The following is a 22484-nucleotide window of genomic DNA, read 5'->3' as shown; positions in this document are numbered from 1 at the left end:
CTTTGGCCCACAATGTTGTCCCTTAAACACCCCTAATATGTCTGCCTCAACCCCTGGCTGGCACATTCCAGACTCCTGCCTCTTTATAAAAATCTTGTGCCTCACATCTCCTTTGAACTTTTCCCCTCTCACCTTAAATGCATGCCCCCTAGTGTTAAGTTCCTCTGACTACCAGCTGAAATTTTGGTCATCAAGTCTTCTGTCATAGAAGATAGAACATAGAACAATACAGTGCAGAACAGGCCCTTCAGCCCTCTATGTTCGCCAACCTGTGAACTATTCTCAGCTTGTCCCCCTACACGATCTCATCATCATCCATGTGCTTATCTAAGGATTGTTTAAATCCCCCTAATGTGGCTGAGTTAACTACATTGGCAGATAGGGCATTCCACACCCTTACCACTCTCTGCGTAAATAACCTGCCTCTGGCATCTGTCTTAAATCTAACACCCCTCAATTTGTAGTTATGCCCCCTTGTACAAGCCGACATCAGCATCCTATCTACCCTATCTAATCCTCCGATCATCTTATATGTCTCTATCAAATCCCTTCCTTCTTTGCAATGAGAACAGACTCAAGTGTCTCAGCCTTTCTTCATAAGACCTTTCCTCCAGACCAGGCAACGTCCTGATAAATCTCCTCTGCACCTTTTCCAATGCTTCCACATCCTTCCTGTAATGGGGCAACCAGAACTGTACACAATATTCCAAGTGAGGTCGTCCTAGTGTTTTGTATAGATGCAACATGATAATGTGGCTCTGGAATTCAATCCCTCTACCAATAAAACCTAACACACCATATGTCTTCTTAATAGCACTATCAACCTGGTGGCAACTTTCAGGGATCTATGTACATGGACACCAAGATCCCTCTGCACATCCAAACTACCAAGAATCTTTCCATTGACCCAGTATTCTGCATTCCTGTTATTTTTCCCAAAGTGAATCACCTCACATTTATCTGCCACCTCTCAGCCCAATTCTGCAGTTTATCCAAGTCCCCCTGCAACATTCTTCCTAACTGTCCACCACTCCACCAACTTTAGTGTCATCTGCAAATTCACTAATCCATCCACCTATATCTGCATCTAAGTCATTTATAAAAATGACAAACAGCAGTGGTCCCAAAACAGATCCTTGTGGCCCACCATTAGTAACCCCACTCCAGGCTGAATATTTTCCATCGACCACCACTCGCTGCCTTCTTTCAGAAAGCCAGTTTTTAATCCAAACTGTTTTAGCAAAATCTCCCTGCTTTTATACCCCATTCCCTTTACTCTATTTAAAACTGTTAAGTCTCATCCATGAAACTGCAATCTCTCATCCTTGGAACAAGCCTGTATTTACAATGTATCATATCTAACTGGAATGGCACATTTTGACTGAGGCTCATGAACAGGGGTAGTAAATGGTACGACACTGAACCCATACCAAAAGGGAAGCTTCCAAATGTGATCCTCAATCTTCCTTGAATGAGTTGACTTTAGCCAGGAGAAACAGTTAAACCAGTCTCATTGCCCCCAGGCTGTTTTTGCCAAAATAAAAATCTGCCAGACTCCCTTTCCCTGTTTATTATTTAGTGCTGAAAAATGAAAGATCAAAGTAGGTCTGAGACTGGCAGTGATGAGATCCCCATTACTTGTGATCTGCTGAGAAAGTGGGATGAGACAGCAACTTTACTACTGTCGTCACCAGGACACTTTACTTTGGAATTTAACTTTTATTCATTTCCTCCTTAAGTCTTTCTGGGCTAATTACCTCTCCTGGCCCCAAGGATGTGAGAACAGTATAGCTTGCCATCTGTCACTTCAATTTTGAGCCAATGACTCAGAGTACCGACAGAAAAATTTGGGATTACCAGCCAGATATTCAGATAAAGGGGAAGGAAAAACACCAGAAAACTTTCATGCATATCCTCTGAAAAACAGTGAGAAAGTCATATGTACTTTTGAAAGTGCCTGAACTCACCGTTGAAAAACTTTATAATGTCTGTGAAGTCCATGTTGTTATCACGTATGATTTCACGGTAAACCTCCACCAGAGCCAAGGCAATGAAAAGGACAAAGTGCTCTGAAGAGATATATTTAGCTGCCCAGATAACCTCCCACACTGCAAAGACATCCTCATACAAGAGTTCTGTGCCAAAAGATAGTCAGTTTAAGTGATATGTTTCATGACACACTTATTTTGAAGGTGACTTGATTATACACACAAGAAATAATGATAAATAACACATGAACAGCTTAATTAATAGACTCAACTAAAGATCTTATTTTTGACAGGAAGCTAGCTTCTTGCTGGGGCATTGGTTCAGCAGCCGCTGCCCATTGGCTTGCACTTTGTTCAAGGCTTCACATATATGTCAATTTTTGCATGTCTGCAGGAACTATAGTTGTAATTGTCCCCACTCAAATCTTCTCATATAATCCAGCTAGGGCAGCAGCCAACTACACTCTTTCACTAATTCAACACTGCTAAGACCACTTGTAGCATCTTTTGCCCACAGGGTCAGCTTGATGACAATGGTGGAGAAAGTTAGGTCTACAGATACTAGCGATCAGAGTTGAAAGGTGTGGTGCTGGAAAAGCACAGCAGGGGAGGCAGCATCCGAGGAGCAGTAGAATCTATGTTCCGGGCATAAGGCCTTCATCAGGCTTATGCCCGAAACGCCAATTCTACTGCACCTCAGATGTTGCCTGACCTGCTGTGCTTTTCCAGTGCTGCACTTTTCAACTTTGATGATATGGTATCAGGTTTGGCTCAGTGTTTTACACAGTTACCTCTGAGTCAGAAGATTTGAGCTCAATTCCCACTTCAGAGACCTGTAGGATGATACAGCACAGAAGAGGACATGCAGTCCAATCAATCATTGCAGATGGATACAGAATCTCAGAACTGCTTCCGCCAGCAGGAAACTGCATGTCCCACTGTATCTGAGCAGCATTTCTCCAAACGAGGAATTTTGGTAAACACTAGGAGTGGAGGTGTGCTGCACAGTTTGAAGTGCAATCATCTGCCAATTCATTAAAACAAAACCTTGAATGGAAAACAAGGGAATTCTAATATTCACCCCTCACTCCGACCTGAAACAGATGGTCTGTCCATTTCTCTTACCAGTTTATTGCAGCTTGCAGCGCACAAAAATCGCTGCTGCATTATGACAGTGGCTACATTTTAGATTTACTTAGTGGTGTGAGAGGGTTTGAGGCTTTCAAAAGCATTTAAAAATACAGGTCAGTCTTTTTTTTATACTCAGCACAAGAGGAGGACAGAACTTAAGATCTTTGAGATCATTCAGTTGCACTGGGCCGTGAATTAACCAAAACATTGACCAGAGCATAATCTAGCAACTGGAGATATTGCGAAAGGGTGATAAAGATGGGTGAGGATGGAAAGGTTACTTGCTGGACAAAAAATTTTTCACTTATATAATGCTGTGTGGGACCTACAGATGCCCTAATGTACTGAAAGCCGCTTTTTGAAGTGTAGCTATTGTTGTAATTTAGGCAATACAGTCACAAACGTGTGCACAAACAACAAAGCAACAACATAATGACCATATAATCTGTTTCAGTATGGATTACGAGATAAATATTGACCAGTGCATAACATCAAGGATATCCTTCAGTTGCCTTTCAGATAAATGCAACACGAGCCATACTTTTTGGGTGGAGGTATTGAAGGGATACGTATTGTTTTTTAAATGTTGCAGAACAATCTGGGTGAAAATTAACATAGCAAGCCCTAAAGGTACAGATGACACTTGATAGATAATGCAGTTGTCATAGAAACAGTTGGAACCTAGCAACATTATGCTGAACTACATTTCCAGGGCTTTCCTTTGCTAATAATGTGCTTCAGACTAGTCTTTTAGATAAAGTATGACAGCACACAGCATCCACAATGACAAAAGGCTACTTGGTAAATACAATTGAATCTTCTAACAGCCATTAAAGAATTCAGCTCCTCATATTGAAAATAATTCAAACATTTATCATCTGTCAAGAAAAAGAGACATTTCTTTTTAGAAAAGGATGATTTAAGATGATTAATCCCCTATTTCTAGCTGACTTGAGAAGTATTATCCTTTTCATTTTTATATTTTAAACTCCTATGCTCTAATTTAAAGAGAGAACTGTCTATGTGAACTTTATATGCTGTAATAAAACACTCACACTAGTGGGATGTAATTACAAATTTGCATAATCAATATGATCACAGGAATTTATAATAGTAAAGATTGACAGGAAATTAATTTGGATATAATGTCATTAAAATGTCAAAAGATGATCATCACTACCATGTAAAACATTCTAGAGTCATAGAGATGTACAGCATGGAAACAGACCCTTCAGTCCAACCTGTCCATGCTGACCAGATATCCCAAACCAATCTAGTCCCACCTGCCAGCACCCAGCCCATATCCCTCCAAACTCTTCCTATTCATATACCCATCCAAATGCTTCTTAAATGTTGCAATTGTACCAGCCTCTACCACATCCTCTGGCAGCTCATTCCATACACGTACCACCCTCTGCGTGAAAACGTTGCCACTTAGGTCTCTTTTATATCTTTCCCCTCTCACCCTAAACCTATGCCCTCTAGTTCTGGACTCCCCGACCCCAGGGAAAAGACTTTGCCTATTTATCCTATCCATGCCCCTCATCATTTTGTAAACCTCTATTAGGTCACCCCTCAGCCTCCAATGCTCCAGGGAAAACAGCGCCAGCCTGTTCAGCCTCTCCCTGTAGCTCAGATCCTCCAACCCTGGCAACATCCTTGTAAATTTTTTCGGAACCTTTTCAAGTTTCACAACATCTTTCAAAGATACCAGAATTGCACGCAATATCCCAACAGTGGCCTAACCAATGTCCTGTACAGCCACAACATGACCTCCCAACTCCTGTACTCAATACTCTGACGAATAAAGGAAAGCATACCAAACACCTCCTTCACTATCCTATCCACCTGTGACTCCACTTTCAAGGAGCTATGAACCTGCACTCCAAGGTCTCTTTGTTCAGCAACATTCCCTAGGACCTTACCATTAAGTGTATAAGTCCTGCTAAGATTTGCTTTCCCAAAACGCAGCACCTCGCATTTATCTGAATTAAACGCTATCTGCCACTTCTCAGCCCATTGGCCCATCTGGTCCAGATCCTATTGTAATCTGAGATAACCGTCTTCGCTGTCCACTACACCTCCAATTTTGGTGTCATCTGCAAACTTACTAACTGTACCTCTTATTTATTTATTTATCAAATCATTTTTGTAAATGACAAAAAGTAGAGGGCCCACCACCGATACTTGTGGCACTCCACTGGTCACAGGCCTCCAGTCTGAAAAACAACCCTGCACCACCACCCTCTGTCTTCTACCTTTGAGCCAGTTCTGTATCCAAATGGCTAGTTCTCCCTGTATCCCATGAGATCTAACCTTGTTAATCAGTCTCCCAAGGGGAAACTTGTCGAACGCCTTACTGAAGTCCATATAGATCACATTTACTGCTCTTCCCTCATCAATCTTCTTTGTTACTTCTTCAAAAACTCAATCAAGTTTGTGAGACATGATTTCCCACGCACAAAGCCATGTTGACTATCCCGAATCAGTCCTTGCCTTTCCAAATACATGTACATCCTGTCCCTCAGGATTCTCTCCAACAACTTGCCCACCACCAAGGTCAGGCTCACTGGTCTATAGTTCCCTGGCTTGTCTTTACCACCCTTTTTAAACAGTGGCACCATGTTTGCCAACCTCCAGTCTTCCGGCACCTCACCTGTGACTATCAATGATACAAATATTTCAGCAAGGGGCCCAGCAATCACTTCTCTAGCTTCCCACAGAGTTCTCGGGTACACCTGATCAGGTCCGATTAGGTTCACGCTTGGCTATCATTATTAAAACTTGTCATTGTTCTACTTGGGATCAGTCATGCCACTCTTAATGTGTCTGACAAGCGTTTCTCACCGGTCAGAGTGAAAGTGGAACCATTGAAAGGATAACAAGCAACAACGCCCCAGCTAAACCATCACTTCAGAGTTTCCCTTCAACCCACTACCATAACATCACTATGTTAACTTGCTTAACTCCATTGTCACTGGCCCCATGGAAGTGTACTCACAAGGAACGCAGAAGATAGCTCACTATTATCTTCTCAGGGCAACTAAGGACACACAATGCATATGACCTTATCAAGTCAACCAAATCCACACAGCAATATTTTCAATTAATTTGAAGTGGAGAAGTCTGCAGCATGATCTATGACAATCTCCAGGATGGTTGCAGTACACAGTATGAATTGCTACCTGTGGGAAGTGTTTAAACCAATATAATTGGATGGGGAAGAGAGACAAGGTCTTTTCCCTGGAGTGGTGAGTCCAGAACTAGAGGGCATAGGGTGAGAGGGGTAAGATTTAAAAGGGATCTAAGGTGCAACTTTTTCACGCAGAAGTTGTTGAGTGTATGGAATCAGCTGCCTGAGGGAGTGGTGGAGGCCGGTACAATTACAACATTTAAAAGGCATCTGGATGTGTATATGAATAGGAAGGGTTTAGAGGGATATGGGCAAAGTGCTGGTAAATGAGACTAGATTAATTTTTTAGGATATTTGATTAGCGTGGATGAGTTGGACCCAAGAGTCTCTTTCCGTGCTGTACACCTTTATGACAATATGATTATTAAACAATTCTGGAACTCTCATTCCCACCTCTTTTGAAATCCAGCAGGAACCAACGATAGCAGAAGTAGAAGTGGGTATAATCTCCATTCTGATGCATTAGCTCAAAGAGCTCAGAATCCAAAATCTGAAAAAGGGTTTAAGATAGTATTATGGTTCGGTATGATGACCGGTATCAACTTTGTGTAACACGCATCAAACCCTATGTACTGACTGTAAAAGTCAAGATATGGCAACTCAGTTGTTTTATGCCACAGTATTTCTATTAATGTCAACAGTTCCCTAACACAAAGGGATTTTGCAATGCTGCTTACAGAGAGCTGGGGGGAGTAGGTGAAGAGAGGTTCCTTCAACAACTACAATTTTGAAAATGAAAATCCCATTTTCTCAGCTGGCAGTTAATATTATCTTTGGCTATGAATCCACTGAACTTCTGTACAGGCCCCACATACAACCTACTTTACACAGACAGATAGTCAAAGTCACAATCATGCTTTTTAAACAACAAATATGCACAGCTGCTTTTCTACACCATCTGACACATTGTACAACTTGTACACTTTCAAGTCTAGCACTTAATGAGTAAAAGTTGGATTGAAATACAAAGAGAGGGGAATATTAAATGACTTCAAAAAGCAAAATAACTTAGATTATTTAAATGTTTAAAAAGCAAAATAACTTACATTCAACTAAATTGACAGCAATAGGGATAGATAGAGTTCACAAAACCAGACAGATGGTTTCAACTGCTTCACCCATCTGGTATTTCCATTTACTGAAACCTTATTTATTGAAGAGAGCTATTGTCAATGTTGATTTTCACCCCTGCTTTGCTAATGGCATTGGCTCCATACCTCACCTAAATGGCCATTAGTCAATATAGGAGCTTTATCTTATTTTAAAAATGCCAAAGTGATTTTTGGAGCCCATTCCCAGTTGCCCTGACAAGTTGGCAGTGTGCCTACTAGAACCGCTGTAGTCCTTGTGGTGATGGTGTTAAGGAAAGAACTCCAGAATAACAATCCAGCCAAATGAAGGATGGTAAATACCCATTTGAAGATGGTGTGTTACTTATGGGGGAGCCACAACCTGATTCTGAGAAGGATAAAAGCAGCAAGAGATGACATTGAAGTAAACTTGTAAATTGCTGCAGTTCAGCCTGCAGGTTCTGTATCCTGCAACTTCGGTCCTTTTCTGGTGAATATTGAAATAAACTTCGACCACAATTAATATTACAGCTGGGGGAGATTCTGTGCTGACTCAGCAAGCTGCATTTTACCACGTACTAACAAATCAGCCTGGCAGGATTGTTTGTCTTCAATTCCTTTCCTACCTCTGCCAGCTTGTAAGCTCTCCTGCCTCACAGTAATTCAGCCCTATAACCATATATATTAAATAACAGCAGAGATCATGGCACAGAAACAACATATAGACTTCCAGCATTGCTAAGGGATATGGTTTTCCTAAGAACAGTTTATACAGGCTGGCACTTGAAGTTTGGGTCCTTCCTGATCTGAGAGATCAAACTGCTCAGTTGATAAACTATTAGAGGTGGTGATGTCTTACTCATTGATTGACATCCCAGTTAATATTTTACCTAACTAAATAAGAGAACAACGAGCATTGGTGTTTGGGAAGGCACTATGAAAACTTTACTTAAAAATTCATTCATGGGATGCTGGTGTCATTGGCAACATCAGCATTTATTGCCCATCTATAATGCTCAAGAAAGTGGTGGTGAGCAGCCTTCCTTATGCTTAAATGACTTGTTAGTCATTTAAAAGTCAACAACAATGCTATTGAATTGCAGGATTCATTCCTCAAATAAAGTCTATGAAACAGATGGATTTTTATAACAATTTATTAGTTACATTGTAACTATTGCTGGCAGTGGTCCCTGTGTTTTACTTTTTATTTCAGGTTCATTAACTGACTTTAAATTCCCCAGCTGTCATAGTGGAATATTGGCACTCATATTTCATGTTGGTCTGCCCATTCATAAAAACATCGTTGACTCTAATCCCAGTGTCCCATTACCTGTATTAATGATCTCATGTTGGCAAAGTGAGTATCCATGGCACCACCATTTGGGAAGTTCTGATTCATTCTCTTCATTAGCTGAGTAAAGCAGCTGTATGCAACAGGCTCTAAACAAGAAAAAAAAATGACATAATAACACTCCTGTCAGAAGTTGGATGACTCTACTGTGACATACTTAATGGTCAGGGTTGTCCAAGTGCACCAATTTCAGCTCCTATTCATTCTTTTTTCAAGATACTGAAACTAAAATTGCTTTTGATGATTCAAGATCCAGCATTATTTTGGATATTTCTGTATCGGTTAAAGAAAGAAGAAATGTGCATTTACATAGCCACTTTCACAACTCAGGATTTGGCCACCGATAAAATACTTTTGAAATGTAGTCATTTTTGTAATGACAGAAGTACAGCAGCCAATTTCTCTACAGCAAGGTCCATGAGCATCACTGAGAAATATGGTTGGGCAACTTGATTGAGTGATGTTGGTTTCAGGATGAGTATTGGCTAATGCATCATATCTCCCCTGCTTTTCTTTGAACAGCACATTAATATTAATCAAGAATGCAGACACGGCCTCACAATTTGACATCTCAGCTCATAGTGGGTATCTCCTGTAGTGTAAGTCAAAAAGGGTGGTGCTGAAAAAGCACAAGTGGTCAGGCAGCCACTGAGGAGCAGGAGAGTCAATGTTTTGGGCATAAGCCCTTCATCATGAATCTCCCGCAGTGCAGGAAACCCTTCAGTTTTGCACTAAAAGTATCAGTCTAAACCATATGCTCAAATTCTGTATAAATCATTTCCTAAAATGATCAAACCTAACTCCAGAATATCTGTGCAACCTACATCTTAATTATCATCTCCAGATTGGTCATCCTTCACACGTAGTGCTGTGATACAAACTTTATCACAGCCATCTTTGCAAAGAATCACCAACAGCTCAGAAATCAAAGAGGTTCATTTTCTGTCTCTTTTAATCTTTGTAACCATCATTGCTGTCTTTTACAAGATGTACAAGAGCTTAAATCTCTCTTCAAGGTACATATTTCCACCCAAGACATGTACAATGATACCTTAAGATTGCGATATACAATTGTGGCATTTATTCAAGTGCAGTTGCTTATCCATTAAGTAGTGCTTACCACTGTCCAGAATCACCATTAATGGTGCCAAGAGATCACACATTCCCTGAACATAGCCCACATCCAAGTGTTCCCATACATAACTGTAAGGCAAGGAGAGAACAACAATCAGAAATGTGATAGAAGCAAAAAAAAAACCAGAACATATTGAACATCTGTCCAACAGATAGTAGCGAAAACCATACCTGCACATTACAGTCTTCAGTCTTTCTAGGTTGATTGCAGTAAAATACCAGTAATTTCTATCACAACGTTGTACATCCTTATCAATCCGATGCCAATTTAATGATACAGCATCCATCAGTTCTGTCTAAGAGATAAGGAATATTCAAATTGTGTTAGTAATTAGAGATAAGTGATTTGATAAATGTATCCTGAACTAAAACACTGAATTCTAATACACCATTCTCCACTGCCTTGGTATGTCACTCCTAATCACAGTTTAATCAGTTATGATACCCATTTCTTTGGATTCAATGACAGTACTTCAACTGTGTCATTTCAGTTGTGACTCTCCAGTAGATTGGCTGGTGAGCACTAGATGAGTAACCCAAAGCTCAGGAGTTCAAATCGTAAAATACTTTGAAGGCACCAGGACAAAATAATCATAATAGCCAGCAGATTGTTATAAAAGCTCAGATGACTCACATTACCACCCTTCAGGGAATCTGGCACTCATACCCAATCTAAATCCAGTCTCACTATGTGGTTTGCTGTTAATTTCCCTGAAGTGAGCCATGCAAGTCATTCATAAATACAGCTTTGCTTTCATTCCAGGACCAAAGACAAAAAAAAATTAATTGGTATCCTAGTAAATTGATTCAAATCATTGTAATTATTTAAAATTGTGGTAATCAAAGTGACTGAATCACTTCCTGTGGCACAACATAACCTCTGTTTCTTCAATGTTGTCACTTTGCTGGACAACTGGGCCAGTTAAATTTTCAAGAGTAGGTGGAATACATCAATATCTCAAAACAGTCCTAACGTCCTTGGAGAAATATGGATAATTTGCACATCAATCTTAAACTGAGGATCAAATCTCTGATTACACTTGAATAAGGAAGTAAAATGTGGCCCAAGAAAAACAGAGACAATGTTAACTTAAACAGATTTAAGATGAGGAATCAAGCGACTTAAAATAGTCAGAGAAAAACATGGAGTCAGCAACTTGGAGGACGGCTGAATAAATGGCTTTGGTGCAAGGTTAAGACCGTAATGGTTCAGCTAATATGGAAAAGGATAATTTCTGATTAAAATCATCAATGAAATAACTAAGTCTTGACAAGAAGAAAATGAGAGGAGATTAGACTGAGTAGTCGACATAAGAATATAATAAATAGTAGCTGGCGTAAACATTTTCACTTTTCAAATCTGCTTTGTTGTTCAGCAAGATTATGGGAGATTTTCTATCTTAACCCCATTTTCCTGCACTAGCTGCACACCCCTTGATTTATCCAATAATTTCTCAATCTCTGCCTTAAATATACCCAATGATTGAGCATCGTCAGCAGTCAGATAGAGAATTGTAAAAATTCCTTTTGAAATGTTTCTCCAAGGTAATCAAGCATAACCCCAGAATATCTGCTCAGACAACACCTCCAATATCAACCCCAGACTGAATGTCTTTCACCCATGTAGTGCTGCAATAGATACTGACAGTTTATTATGTTCATCTTTGTAATGAATCACCAAGAGCTCATAAATCATTATTTTGTATTGTTTCATTGTCAATCTATACTAATCTTTGAAGTCTTCAATCCTATTTGTTAAAGGATGTAAAAATACAGTTTTTGAGTGAATAAATGACTCATGGTCTCATTCCTAAATTGCTGGCCTTTTATTGAGGTTGTGAACCCCAGCCAAAGGAAAGCATCATCCCAGCATCTGTGAAGCCCCTTAAAAATTCTGTATATCTCAATGAAATCCAATCTCATTCTTCCAAAATGTAGGGAATCTCTCTTCTCATAGGATAGTCTGCTCATCCCAGAAATGAATCGAGTGAACTTTTGTTATACTCTGCTGAAGGCAAGAAAAGCGTTCTTTTGGTGCATAACAAATGTGACCCTATATTGTTGTTGTAAGGTGTCTACTCAAGCTCCAATCCATTTGTAATAATGGATAACACATCATTTGCTTGCCTAATTATTTGCTGCACAGTGGTCCTCACTTATAGTTGCATTTCTGAAAATCATGACTTTAAATGAATTACTGGCTCCTTGCAAACGTCAACATTTGGTTTCTATGTTTTCTATTTTTAACAGCAAAACAAATTGCTTCATACTTTTCTGCATATTTCATCTGTAACGTTGAGTTCTCACTTAACCTGTCCCAATCACCTCTTCACTTATTGTCTCTTCAGAATAGAATCAAAGCCTACTGACCGTGTATGTTGTAGATGGGAAAGATGCGCTGCTTTCCTCACTCATTATCAAGTCTAACTGAGTGCACAGTTGTTCCTCTGACAATGAGTCCTGAGTTTCGGCATTTTGCAGGCCACTTTTTCTTCTGGAATCAGATTCACTAATACTGGGTGTCTGTTCTTCAACCTTGTGTAAGTCAGTGTTATCTTCTTCCTCTAATACACCTTCTTCCATGCACAAACTTTGATCATCAGTACTTGAAAGGATTCGGGAATGTCCTGATGTGACAGAATAATTCCTTGACGAAGGCAGTCCAGAATCAGGAGAGTCAAACTCCATTGATGGTCTGTCTTCAACTGCTGCAGTTGGGGTGTCAATGTTTACTACTGTTGTCATTACATCATCCACCAATTTAAAGGCTTTCTCTCCCTGGTCCACTTCATCAACAGAAATGAAGACCTAAACAGGATATTAAAAGGAATGACATTGTAAAACTAAGTTTCCATGTGAATAATGAAGCGAAACAGAGAACTCTCTCTAGGGGCAGAATGCCTTAAAATTAAAATCAAAAATGTATGTAAAACCCCCCACTGCCCATCTAGTTAGGGATACCATATGTACGAGGAGATTACTTTAAAAATACTATCTGTAGTTGTAGGAAGAACCTAAAATCAAAATTGCAACTTGCATTTTAGATAATGATGGTGGCCTTTTGCATTTCCAACTTTTTGTTTACATGTTAAATTTCAAGTATTTGCAGTATTTATTCTTTATATCATCTGGAACCAAGGAGAAAAATCCTTGCCACCAAATATAGTCCTCCTGCCATCAACTAAGCAATGTGCTTATAATTTCATTATTAACGGCATTCTAGCATATTGTCTGGCTGATTCCATAAAGAATACATGATAAGGGATCAGCTCAGTCTCAGGCTTGTTGGGCTGAGAACAAGTCACTCCCAAAGTTGACTTTATTACATTTCCTTTCTTTCATCAGGGAGAACAGTCAGCTTTTGCGTACTTGAGAAACACACTTTAGAATTGGAAATGTTATGAAATCAGAAATCATGGAAGGTTGTCAAATACATAGTTGAAGAAGGTATGAGTGGAGAATGGGCAAGGGCCATGCATTGGAGATGCACAAAGGGCTTCTGCCAGGATACTCAGGAAGGTCTGTGGAGGAAGGAGTGAACACATGCTATTCTGCTCTCCAACACTGCTCAATAGATTTTAGGTTAATGTGTTAGTGGCTTTTTATTCATTCTTGGCATGTGGGCATTGCTGGCAAACCCAGCATTTATTTGGTGCAGGAATATCTGCACTGCTGTTTCATGAGGCCTGGGTTCATGCCCCACCTGGTTCAGAGGTGTGCAATAATATCTCTGAATAGGTTGGTCAGAAAATATCTCCACAGCGTGTTAGGAAAGGGTTCTAGGATTTTGACCCAACTGATAGAAAAGGAATGGTGATTTAGCTCCAAGTCAAGATGGCGTACAACTTGGACGGAATTTGCAGGTGGTGCTATTGTGTCTACTGCACATGGCCTTATAGGGAGAAAGGATCACATGCTTGTAAAGTGCCTTGGTGAGTTACTTCAAAGGCTGAAAACAGAGTACGAGAGAAAGCTAGTTAGTAGTGTAAAAGCAGATAGTGAGAGTTCCTATAAGTATTCCAACAAGAAAAGAGTAACTAAGACCAGAGACAGAGACACAGTTCTCTAGAAGGACATTCAAATTAAAACAAACACTGCAGTTGCCAAAGATTTAAAATAAAAGCAGAAATTGCTGAAAAACCCAGCAGGTCTGGTATCATCTGTGGATAGAGAAACAGATTTAATGCTTTGAGTTCAATATGACTTTTTATTTACACAAAGTTTGGAGAAATGGTCATGGAAAACAAATAAATCGTGGAGCCTTTTAACAGTTTTGCTTTTGTTTGCCTTCCTGGTAGAAGACTTAGAAAATGTCCCAAATGAAAAGGTGACCGTAAAGGATGAACTTAAAACAATCACCATTATCAGGGAAAAAGTGCTAGGAAAACTCTTGTACCTAAAGGCTGAAATGGCCCCAGGACAGGATGGTCTGCACCCTAGGGTTGTAAAAAGAGTGGCAGCACCGGCACAAACTTGGTGACCCAATTAAATCAGTTTGTAGTGTCCTAACGTCGAGCTGCACAATGAGCATTTATTAAGAAGTATGGTTATTGTTATATACTATCTTCATCCTTTAGATTCATGGTTTTTATTTACGAGTACTGAAATGTTGTGATTAAGCGATTGTCCATAAACATCTTACCATATCAACTTCTGAAGTTCAAAATCTACTAATTTGCAGACTTGTGCCAATACATAACCTAGGACTGCCAAACTGTCTTAAAATCCAACTGGCTTCATAATGCTCTCTGGGGGGAGAGAATGCCAATCCTGACGTGTCTGGCCTCCATTTAATTCTATCTTGCAGGACATGATTTAATTGCTTCTGAAGCTATTCATTTGTCAAAATAATCGTTACAAGGGAGGACAACTGCCAGATTCTTATGGCAACTATGGGTGAAAAATAAACATGGCCTTTCCAGAGTCACCCACAAAACAAGACTGAAGACAAATTGTTTGAGATCTGAAGGGCTCACTGATACCAATGGTTAACACAATCAACAAATGTGATACACAAAATACTTTACGTCATTGCTGATGCTGGAATCTTGATGAATCAGACGTTGCACATGACTATCTATGCTGCTACCCGATGAAAATTTGGCCAAGATTGCTGAATGAGTTTCCCTGTCTCTTCGCTTGACGACCAACTCACAGGCCTTCCACTCTGCCATTACACTTCTGTACTTGGCAGCGATATCTTCATCCACCTGTGGGACAAGCCCAGGAATCAATGTAATTAATCAGAGACTGAGATACATCTATGCACATATTCTGCTATTAGTGTTTTTGAAACAACCAACTGTTATTAACAAAAGGTGTCTTCATCAATGACACTATCTTACAACATCTCATAAACATTGTTGGGACATGGTGTACACATATCTTTAAGACTATGCATCTTAAAGTGCTGTCAATCATTATCTATCTCAACAGGAAATGATGCATTAGTCCCATGCCTTGTTAGTTTGTCTGAAGCAGCAGTGATAGAGATATATTCTGCATGATTCCAATTGATCATTACTTATATATGGTTTAAATCTTCAATTAAGTAACTCATACTTTGGTTTCATCAATCCTTATTTACGATTTATGTCTAAAAGAAGGATGTATTACCAATTATGCAGCTTAACATGCAATTTCCAAAAATCCTGAAAGGTCCATTTAAATTCTCTTTTCTAATGATCAACAACAGCTTCATCAAGCACATTATCCATTTAGAGGGTTTTTAAAAAATTTAGGTGCGGGCAAAGCCTCTATTTCAGCCAATATAGCCTCATCAGTCTTGTGTACTCCTCACTAAAGCAATTTATTGTCACAGATTGCTACATTTCCACTACCCTTTAGAACTTGATGTGGAATTACAATATTTGAGTAGCAAAGGAAATGTAAAGTTACAGGAAATATCAAAAGATAACAAAGCAACAAACCACCTGACCTGCTCAGTATCGGAGGAATTCTAATGTTGGATACAGAACTCTTAACCCATTTCAGCTACTCATTGTCAGCAAGCATTCCTAAGTCAGCTCCATCATAGATTAGTTACAGTGTACAGTCTGACAGGATTAGATACAAGAAGGTAAACACAAGAAGGCTATTCCCCAATGACCAGAATCCCAGAACCAGGGGTCACAGATTAAGCTTATAGGCTTCTCATTTAGGACTATGATGAGGAGAACTTTCTTCACCAGAGAGTGGTGGACCTGTGGAATTCCCTGCCACAGAAAGCAACTGAGACCAAAACACAAAATGTTTTCAAGGCAGAGTTAGACACATTTTTTAGGGGTAAAGAGATCAAAGAGTATGAGGAGAAAGTGAAAACAGGGTATGGAGATAGACAATCAGCCATGATCGTATTGAATGGCACAACAGTTCGGAAGGACTGAATGGCCTACTCCTGCTCCTATTTTCTATGGTTCTAATGTTTCTTTAAACTCAGTCTCCACTACGCTTTGATTTCCAACTATGAGAAGAGCAGCCCCTGGAACGGCACATGGTATTTTCCAAAACCTATCAGCTTTTTGACTCATTCAAGTCCAATTGATTTATACAGTGAAGTGTTGATTACATACCTGGTCCATGTCCTGTTTACTCATACCAAACTTGTAGTGTCCCAGGAGGAAGGGCCAAACATCTTTCCTTATTTCATGCTGGACTCCTCCATAATAAACTAGTCTCAGCAGCTCCAATTTTTTGTAGTTCTAAGAATAAAAATATCAAACTGTGATTTTTCTATGACTTTATGATTCTATTTTTACTTTAATTATTAAAATTACTTGTAGTAGAATTTTTGCGGAACCATACATGTCTGGCTTTCAGATATATTTCTCAGTAAAGCCAAAATGTTAAGTCTCATTTTATACAATTTCTTTTCTTTCTCTTACTTTAGATTGCCCTTTATCATGCTCAAATCTTTATGCCTGTGATCAGGTCATTGTCTTAACTGTTTTCAAATGGCTAAGCTACTTGGTTAAATAAGTCCACCTGCAACTAAGATGGCTACCAGGCAGAAACCACCTATGCTTATGAACAGCATGTATATTCTTGCAGTGTTTACTAATTAAGTCACCTTCTAGTCCAGACAAGACACAAAAGGTTAGATCTCCAAGTTGGTGGTCTCAGGCAGGCGAGCAGCTAAAACATTACAATTTGCTAGGATTGCTGAGTTGGGAAGGAAAGAAAAGTATAATGGTTCCTACTCTTGATCGCCAACACAGCAACACCTACGGTCAATGGATGTATGTGAAAATTACACATGTGCAGTATTGGGCTGTCTACTGCTTCCTTTTTCCCCAAGTTCTTGTGTTGTAAGGAGATCAAGGATTACAGGGAGAAGGCAGGAAAATGGAGTTGAGAAACATGTCAGCCATGATTGGCTGGAGCAGGCTTGATGGGCCAAATGGCCTAATTCTGCCACTATATAACAGGATTGTTTTCAACCATAAGAGAAATAATCAGGGCCAATTACCAAACAGTAGATGGCAAGCCAAGAAGGAGTGTCTTCAGAAGAGGAGGGAAGAATATTAAGGGGAGGAAAAAAACTTCAAAAATGAAATATTCTTCTACTCATAATTGTTCTTCGCAAAAAAAATGTTCTGATTGTGTTTGGAAGTGGTGGTGATGGACCCTGAAGCACATGTCACATAGCCCACTGGCTATTTGGACTGTAGCAACCATTTCTCCACACCTTACACAGGGAGCACCCCAGGCTCAGAGAAATAAACAGACTGTTTGTGCTAATATATTCTTTACTCAACTCAGTTTGATCCTGGCATGCACATACTTCAAGAATGATAATTAATTAATTACAGATCAGAAGGAGGAATTCTGGTTAATTTGTTGCCTTCTCAGCTATCCTACCTTCCTATCTTTCTCATACTTATTCCAAACTTCTCCAGTCAGTCCGCCTGTAGCTTCACATGGCTTGTCAGGAGGAATAATGGTGTGATTCACAAGGGCTGATAGGTGTGTGCGGACTGTAGAGAGGTGTCGGCAGTAAGCAAGCCCTGGGTGCAGAATCACAAAAGTCTTAATGTTTATCTTCCTTGGAACAAAAGAACAGTAATGCACTATCACATTCACATAAAGGCATCAACCAGACCACTACACACCTATAACTAAAGCAAGTGATAAAAAGCAGTAAGGGATAAACTCATAAACCACCACAGCTTCAGCAATAACTTTTAGCATCTAAGCTTCTCAATTAAATTACAGAGTATTAGAGCAAAATTTACATATTAGCATTCATTGTTAGCCAAGTATAATTCTAGATATACCATTTGGTTAATAATATCAACAGTGATGCTAATTAATCAATCATGATGACAATGCTACACAATCTATATTAGCTGATTCATCATGCAAATTTGGATTTAAAATAATTTCTAAATATCTTACACTACCTTCCACAGCATCTGTCACTCACTAGCGAATATTCTTACTGTGTACTTACATCCATAAAATGCCCTTGAAACAATTTGCCTCTTCATGTTCTCACAGAGCATCTTTAAGGGAGTCCTATGATAGAAGAGTCAAAAAGTTTGCAAGAGGATTTAATCTTGTGAAAAGGTTTATTCTCCACATCCTAGACAGAAATTATAAGGGCTATCTAAGAGAAACATTTCTCATCATACACAAATTTTGTTGACATACAGCATATAGTCTATTGTTCTATCCACTATGCTGCCTTCTCTCCCACGTACATGTTAATTCATTCAAAAGCCAGTTGAAGTAGGAAACTGGACAGCAATCTTTTACATAATGTATTTACAGAATGCAATGTTACAAATATCTCCTTCTTCCTTAACACTATTCAGTGTTTCAGAAATCTCTCTTTATAATTACTTTAATCAACCTGTTCAGAAATGTTCTGACAAACATCTGGGACAGGTGTAACTTGAATCTGCACTTTCTGGCTCAGAGGTAGGAACTCTACCATTGTGTCACAAGAGCCTTGTTCCTTCAGCCCAGTTCCTTAACAATGCAATCAACATAGTACTAAGACTCTAGCTCAACATGGTCAATCTTCACTGATTCAGAAGTAAGCAGCATCCAGAAAAAGTATACTGTTAATCAGAAGGTTGCACTCTTGGCCAATATTTGAGTATGTTGACAAAAATATTTGTCATAGTCAGATTCAACTATAATTAGACTAAAATCACTGTCAATTTGTACTTCCTTTAAATAAAACAGTCAATCCAATAAATTTGTGCCAGCAACAAGTCTCGTCGATGATTTGTTTGAATTGCTGATCCACGTTGGATCCACATATGGGGTGGTAGAGTGGCTCAGTAGTTAGCACTGCAGCCTCACAGCACCAGGGACTTGGGTTCAATTCCTGCCTCAGGCGACTGTGTGGAGCTTGCACATTCTCCCAGTGTCTGCATGGGTTTCCTCTGGGTGCTCCGGTTTCTCCCACATTCCAAAGATGCACAGGTTAGGTGAATTGGCCATGCTAAATTATCAAGTACTCTTCGGAGGGTCGGTGTGGACTTGCTGGGCTGAAGGGCCTGTTTCCATACTGTAGGGAATCTAATCTAATCTCGACATTGAAAACCTGACTTCAGAGCAGCAAGTGGTGCTACTATTTACTTCAGCATCATTGGGCCAGAAAAAGACAGCAAAGCCAAGGTTGTTAAGTAGTAAACAACTCCCTTTTCATTGTATGAACTGACTACAAAGAGAGACATTTTGCCTTTTCTTGTCCAGTAATTTCCATGTTCCTGCTCTCAATCATTTCCGGTGAATCATGCTAGAAAATGCACACATTTGAATGTTAAGAGCAAGCAATGGATAGGACTCAACATGGTTGGTTCATCTGCTGGTCAGCTGTGAAAAATGAACACCTGACAGAGGCAGAGATCTACTAGTACCCTCAATACATTTCCTGATAGGAGTCAGGTTCTTCAGGAAAGCTTTGTAATTGCATCTCATCCAATTTTCCACTTCCTGAGCTCTTACGTCTATGTACCGGTTTCTAAGCTCTCAGATTGCATGACTCAATTCATAGCCAGAAAACAAATTGATTCTAAAGCTTCCACAGTCCTTTCCCAAAGATAAATAACCAGGAGTTATGGAATTACCTTCATTTATTGTACAAGAACTCTGTCACCAATACAGATGATAGATTCTATCATGATGGAGCCTGAGAGCTCAAAGCAAGATCAAGACAACCAGGTACATTCAACAGAATAATCTCAGAGGAACTCCCCCTGTGTCCTAGCCAACATTCTACCATCAACCAAAAACATAAAAAATCCATCGCTATTTGGGAAGATTGGTGGTGGATGCACTGGTCAACATCATGATAAGTCATTATAACTCAAAGTAATTAATTGGTTGCACAGTCCTTCTATTCTAATGACTAATATACTTACTATCTATGAAAAATTTTCCTTATGTTCTAATAAGTCACATAGATAATGCTGGAATTAAGGTTAACTTATTATTTTGTAAAACCCGCGCATGTAATTGAAAGTTGTTCCTCTCAGGAAAGCTCTAATGAAATATTGTCCTGTTTTCTTTACCTGTCATTTCCACAGCTACAACAGTTGGGTATGTCAAAGGGAGAACCACTGGTCGAGCAGGATAAACAAGAGGAACCTTGGCTACACAGATCTCCCAGTTGCCAAGGAAACTGATTTGTGCTGTATCCATGTATTTCCAATAATTCATTAGGATCTGAAAAAGAAAACGAAATTTGGCATGCATTTAGAGGAACTTTCAGACCCCCACCCTCCCACCTCACTTCAAAAATAATGCAGTGTAATACTAGCTATTTTAGGTCAAAAGTTACAGAACAACTTTGGGTGAGAAGGTTAATTGAAAAACTGTATTTTACAGTTGCACTTTAGTTTAAAAATAACTAATGAAGATAAAATTCTCTAAGCAAGTAGTTTTAGTGTTTGGACGTGCAATCTCTCTCAATTTTGATGACTCTCTAAACCTTTCAATGTTGTTAAAATCCAAAACTTTTATGCTTTCCTTTAAAATTCTATGTTCAGGAACTAACTTCTTGCAGGAATCATTTTATGTTGAGTGCTTTAGAGATTTATTTATGTGGTTTATCTTGGTATTATGCTTGAGCTCATTATATAGGTTAGTGGGTACAATCATCTGAGGTGGCAGGAATCACAGCTGTGAACTGGAGACCCTACTTCCTCTTTCAGGGATGGCTCACTGAACGACAAAGTCTTATATAAGAAATCCACATGTAAAATGAAGTTAGAGACCAAAAAAAAACTGCAGATGCTGGAAACCAAAGTAGACAGCCAGGAGGCTGGAAGAACACAACAAGCCAGGCAACATCAGGAGATGGAGAAGTCAACGTTTCATGTATAATCCTTCTTCTTCAGGATCGGAAGAAGGGTTATACCGGAAATGTTGACTTCTCCACCTCCTGATGCTGCCTGGCTTGCTGTGTTCTTCCAGCCTCTTGCCGGTCTACATTAAAATGAAAGCACATGGGATTGTAGGTAGTGTATTGAGATGGATAGAAAATTGGATGGCAGAAAGGAAGCTAAGAGTGGGAATAAATGGGTCTTTCTCCAAATGCAGGCAGTAACTGGAGGGGTACCATAGGGATCAGTGCTAAGTTCCCAGTTATTCACAATGTATATTAATAATTTGGATGAGTGAACTAAACTAAAATATCTCTAAATTTGCAGATGACACAAACTGGATGGGTGGACAAGCTGTGAGGAGGATGCTGAGATGCTTCAGTGTGATTTCAACAAGTCCATCGAGTGGGTAGATGCATGGCAGATGAAGTACAATAAAGTCATACAGCATGGAACCAGACCCTTTGGTCCAACCAGTCCATGCCAACCATGTTCCCAAACCAAACTAGTCCCACCTGCCTGCGCTTGGCCCAACACCCCTGCAAACCTTTCCTATTCATGTACTTATCCAAATGTCTGCATCCACCACTTTCTGTGTCAGTTCATTATACACACTAACCACTCTCTGTCTAAAATATTTGTCCCGATTTGAAAACAGCATATTATCTAGCCCCAGTAAATAAAACAAAATTCTGCTGCTTATATACTCATTTAAACTCACTTTGTTTGATTCTGAAAATCCTGTGTATTTTCCATCACCTCCCACATGTAAATGTGGGAACTCAGCTCCTTATCCTAGCCACAGAATTCCAAAGCCAAGTTTCTTGTGCACCTACAATTCTACGGCCAAGTTTTGTTTTTAATGTAATCAGGGTTTTTGGCTCTTGGATGCTCGTCTGAGGAAAACAAGCTCAAGCACAAAAGTAAACACAACAAATACTGGAACCCCACACTTGGTTAGAGAGCTTCTATACAGGGAGGAAATTAGGATGAAATTTGACCTGAAACATTAACCCTTGCCTTCCCCTAAATGCAGAAGCTGCCCAACTAGTGAATGTTTCCAGTACTTTTTTTGGTGTTATTCAGATTTACAGCATCTGCATTGCTTTGTGTTTTCTAGCATAAAATTGAGTCATCGATTGCAGCCCCTGCTGTAATTTAAATACTGTATGTCACATCCATCATAATGACAGAACTTTACTAAGAGTCTATAGGCGTTCTGTTGGGATGATGGAATTAGGAAAGCTGCCCACTCCTGATTGCTGTCTGGTCATCTCT

General features: G+C 39.5%; 1 protein-coding gene across 3 annotated transcripts in view; it reads right to left on the bottom strand.

The window, feature by feature from the left end:
- sgsm2 (small G protein signaling modulator 2) overlaps positions 1 to 22484 on the bottom strand; it is a 216565-nt gene that overhangs the window by 6283 nt on the left and 187798 nt on the right. For all 3 annotated transcript variants that reach the window (XM_087977285.1, XM_043718289.2, XM_043718290.2), the window contains 11 exons: positions 20394 to 20547; positions 18320 to 18384; positions 17728 to 17873; positions 16440 to 16568; positions 14895 to 15077; positions 12238 to 12675; positions 10039 to 10163; positions 9854 to 9936; positions 8713 to 8822; positions 6706 to 6802; positions 1968 to 2135 (listed from right to left, as the gene is read on the bottom strand). In XM_087977285.1, the coding sequence (XP_087833411.1) occupies positions 1968 to 2135; positions 6706 to 6802; positions 8713 to 8822; positions 9854 to 9936; positions 10039 to 10163; positions 12238 to 12675; positions 14895 to 15077; positions 16440 to 16568; positions 17728 to 17873; positions 18320 to 18384; positions 20394 to 20547 (1698 nt within the window). The remainder of the gene's footprint in view (positions 1 to 1967; positions 2136 to 6705; positions 6803 to 8712; positions 8823 to 9853; positions 9937 to 10038; positions 10164 to 12237; positions 12676 to 14894; positions 15078 to 16439; positions 16569 to 17727; positions 17874 to 18319; positions 18385 to 20393; positions 20548 to 22484) is intronic.

Source organism: Chiloscyllium plagiosum, unplaced genomic scaffold (assembly GCF_037043375.1).
Source record: "Chiloscyllium plagiosum isolate Xiang-an unplaced genomic scaffold, Cpla_swu_hap1 HiC_scaffold_31, whole genome shotgun sequence".
In the NCBI taxonomy this organism is placed as follows: domain Eukaryota; kingdom Metazoa; phylum Chordata; class Chondrichthyes; order Orectolobiformes; family Hemiscylliidae; genus Chiloscyllium; species Chiloscyllium plagiosum.
This window is presented reverse-complemented; position numbering and strand designations above follow the sequence as displayed.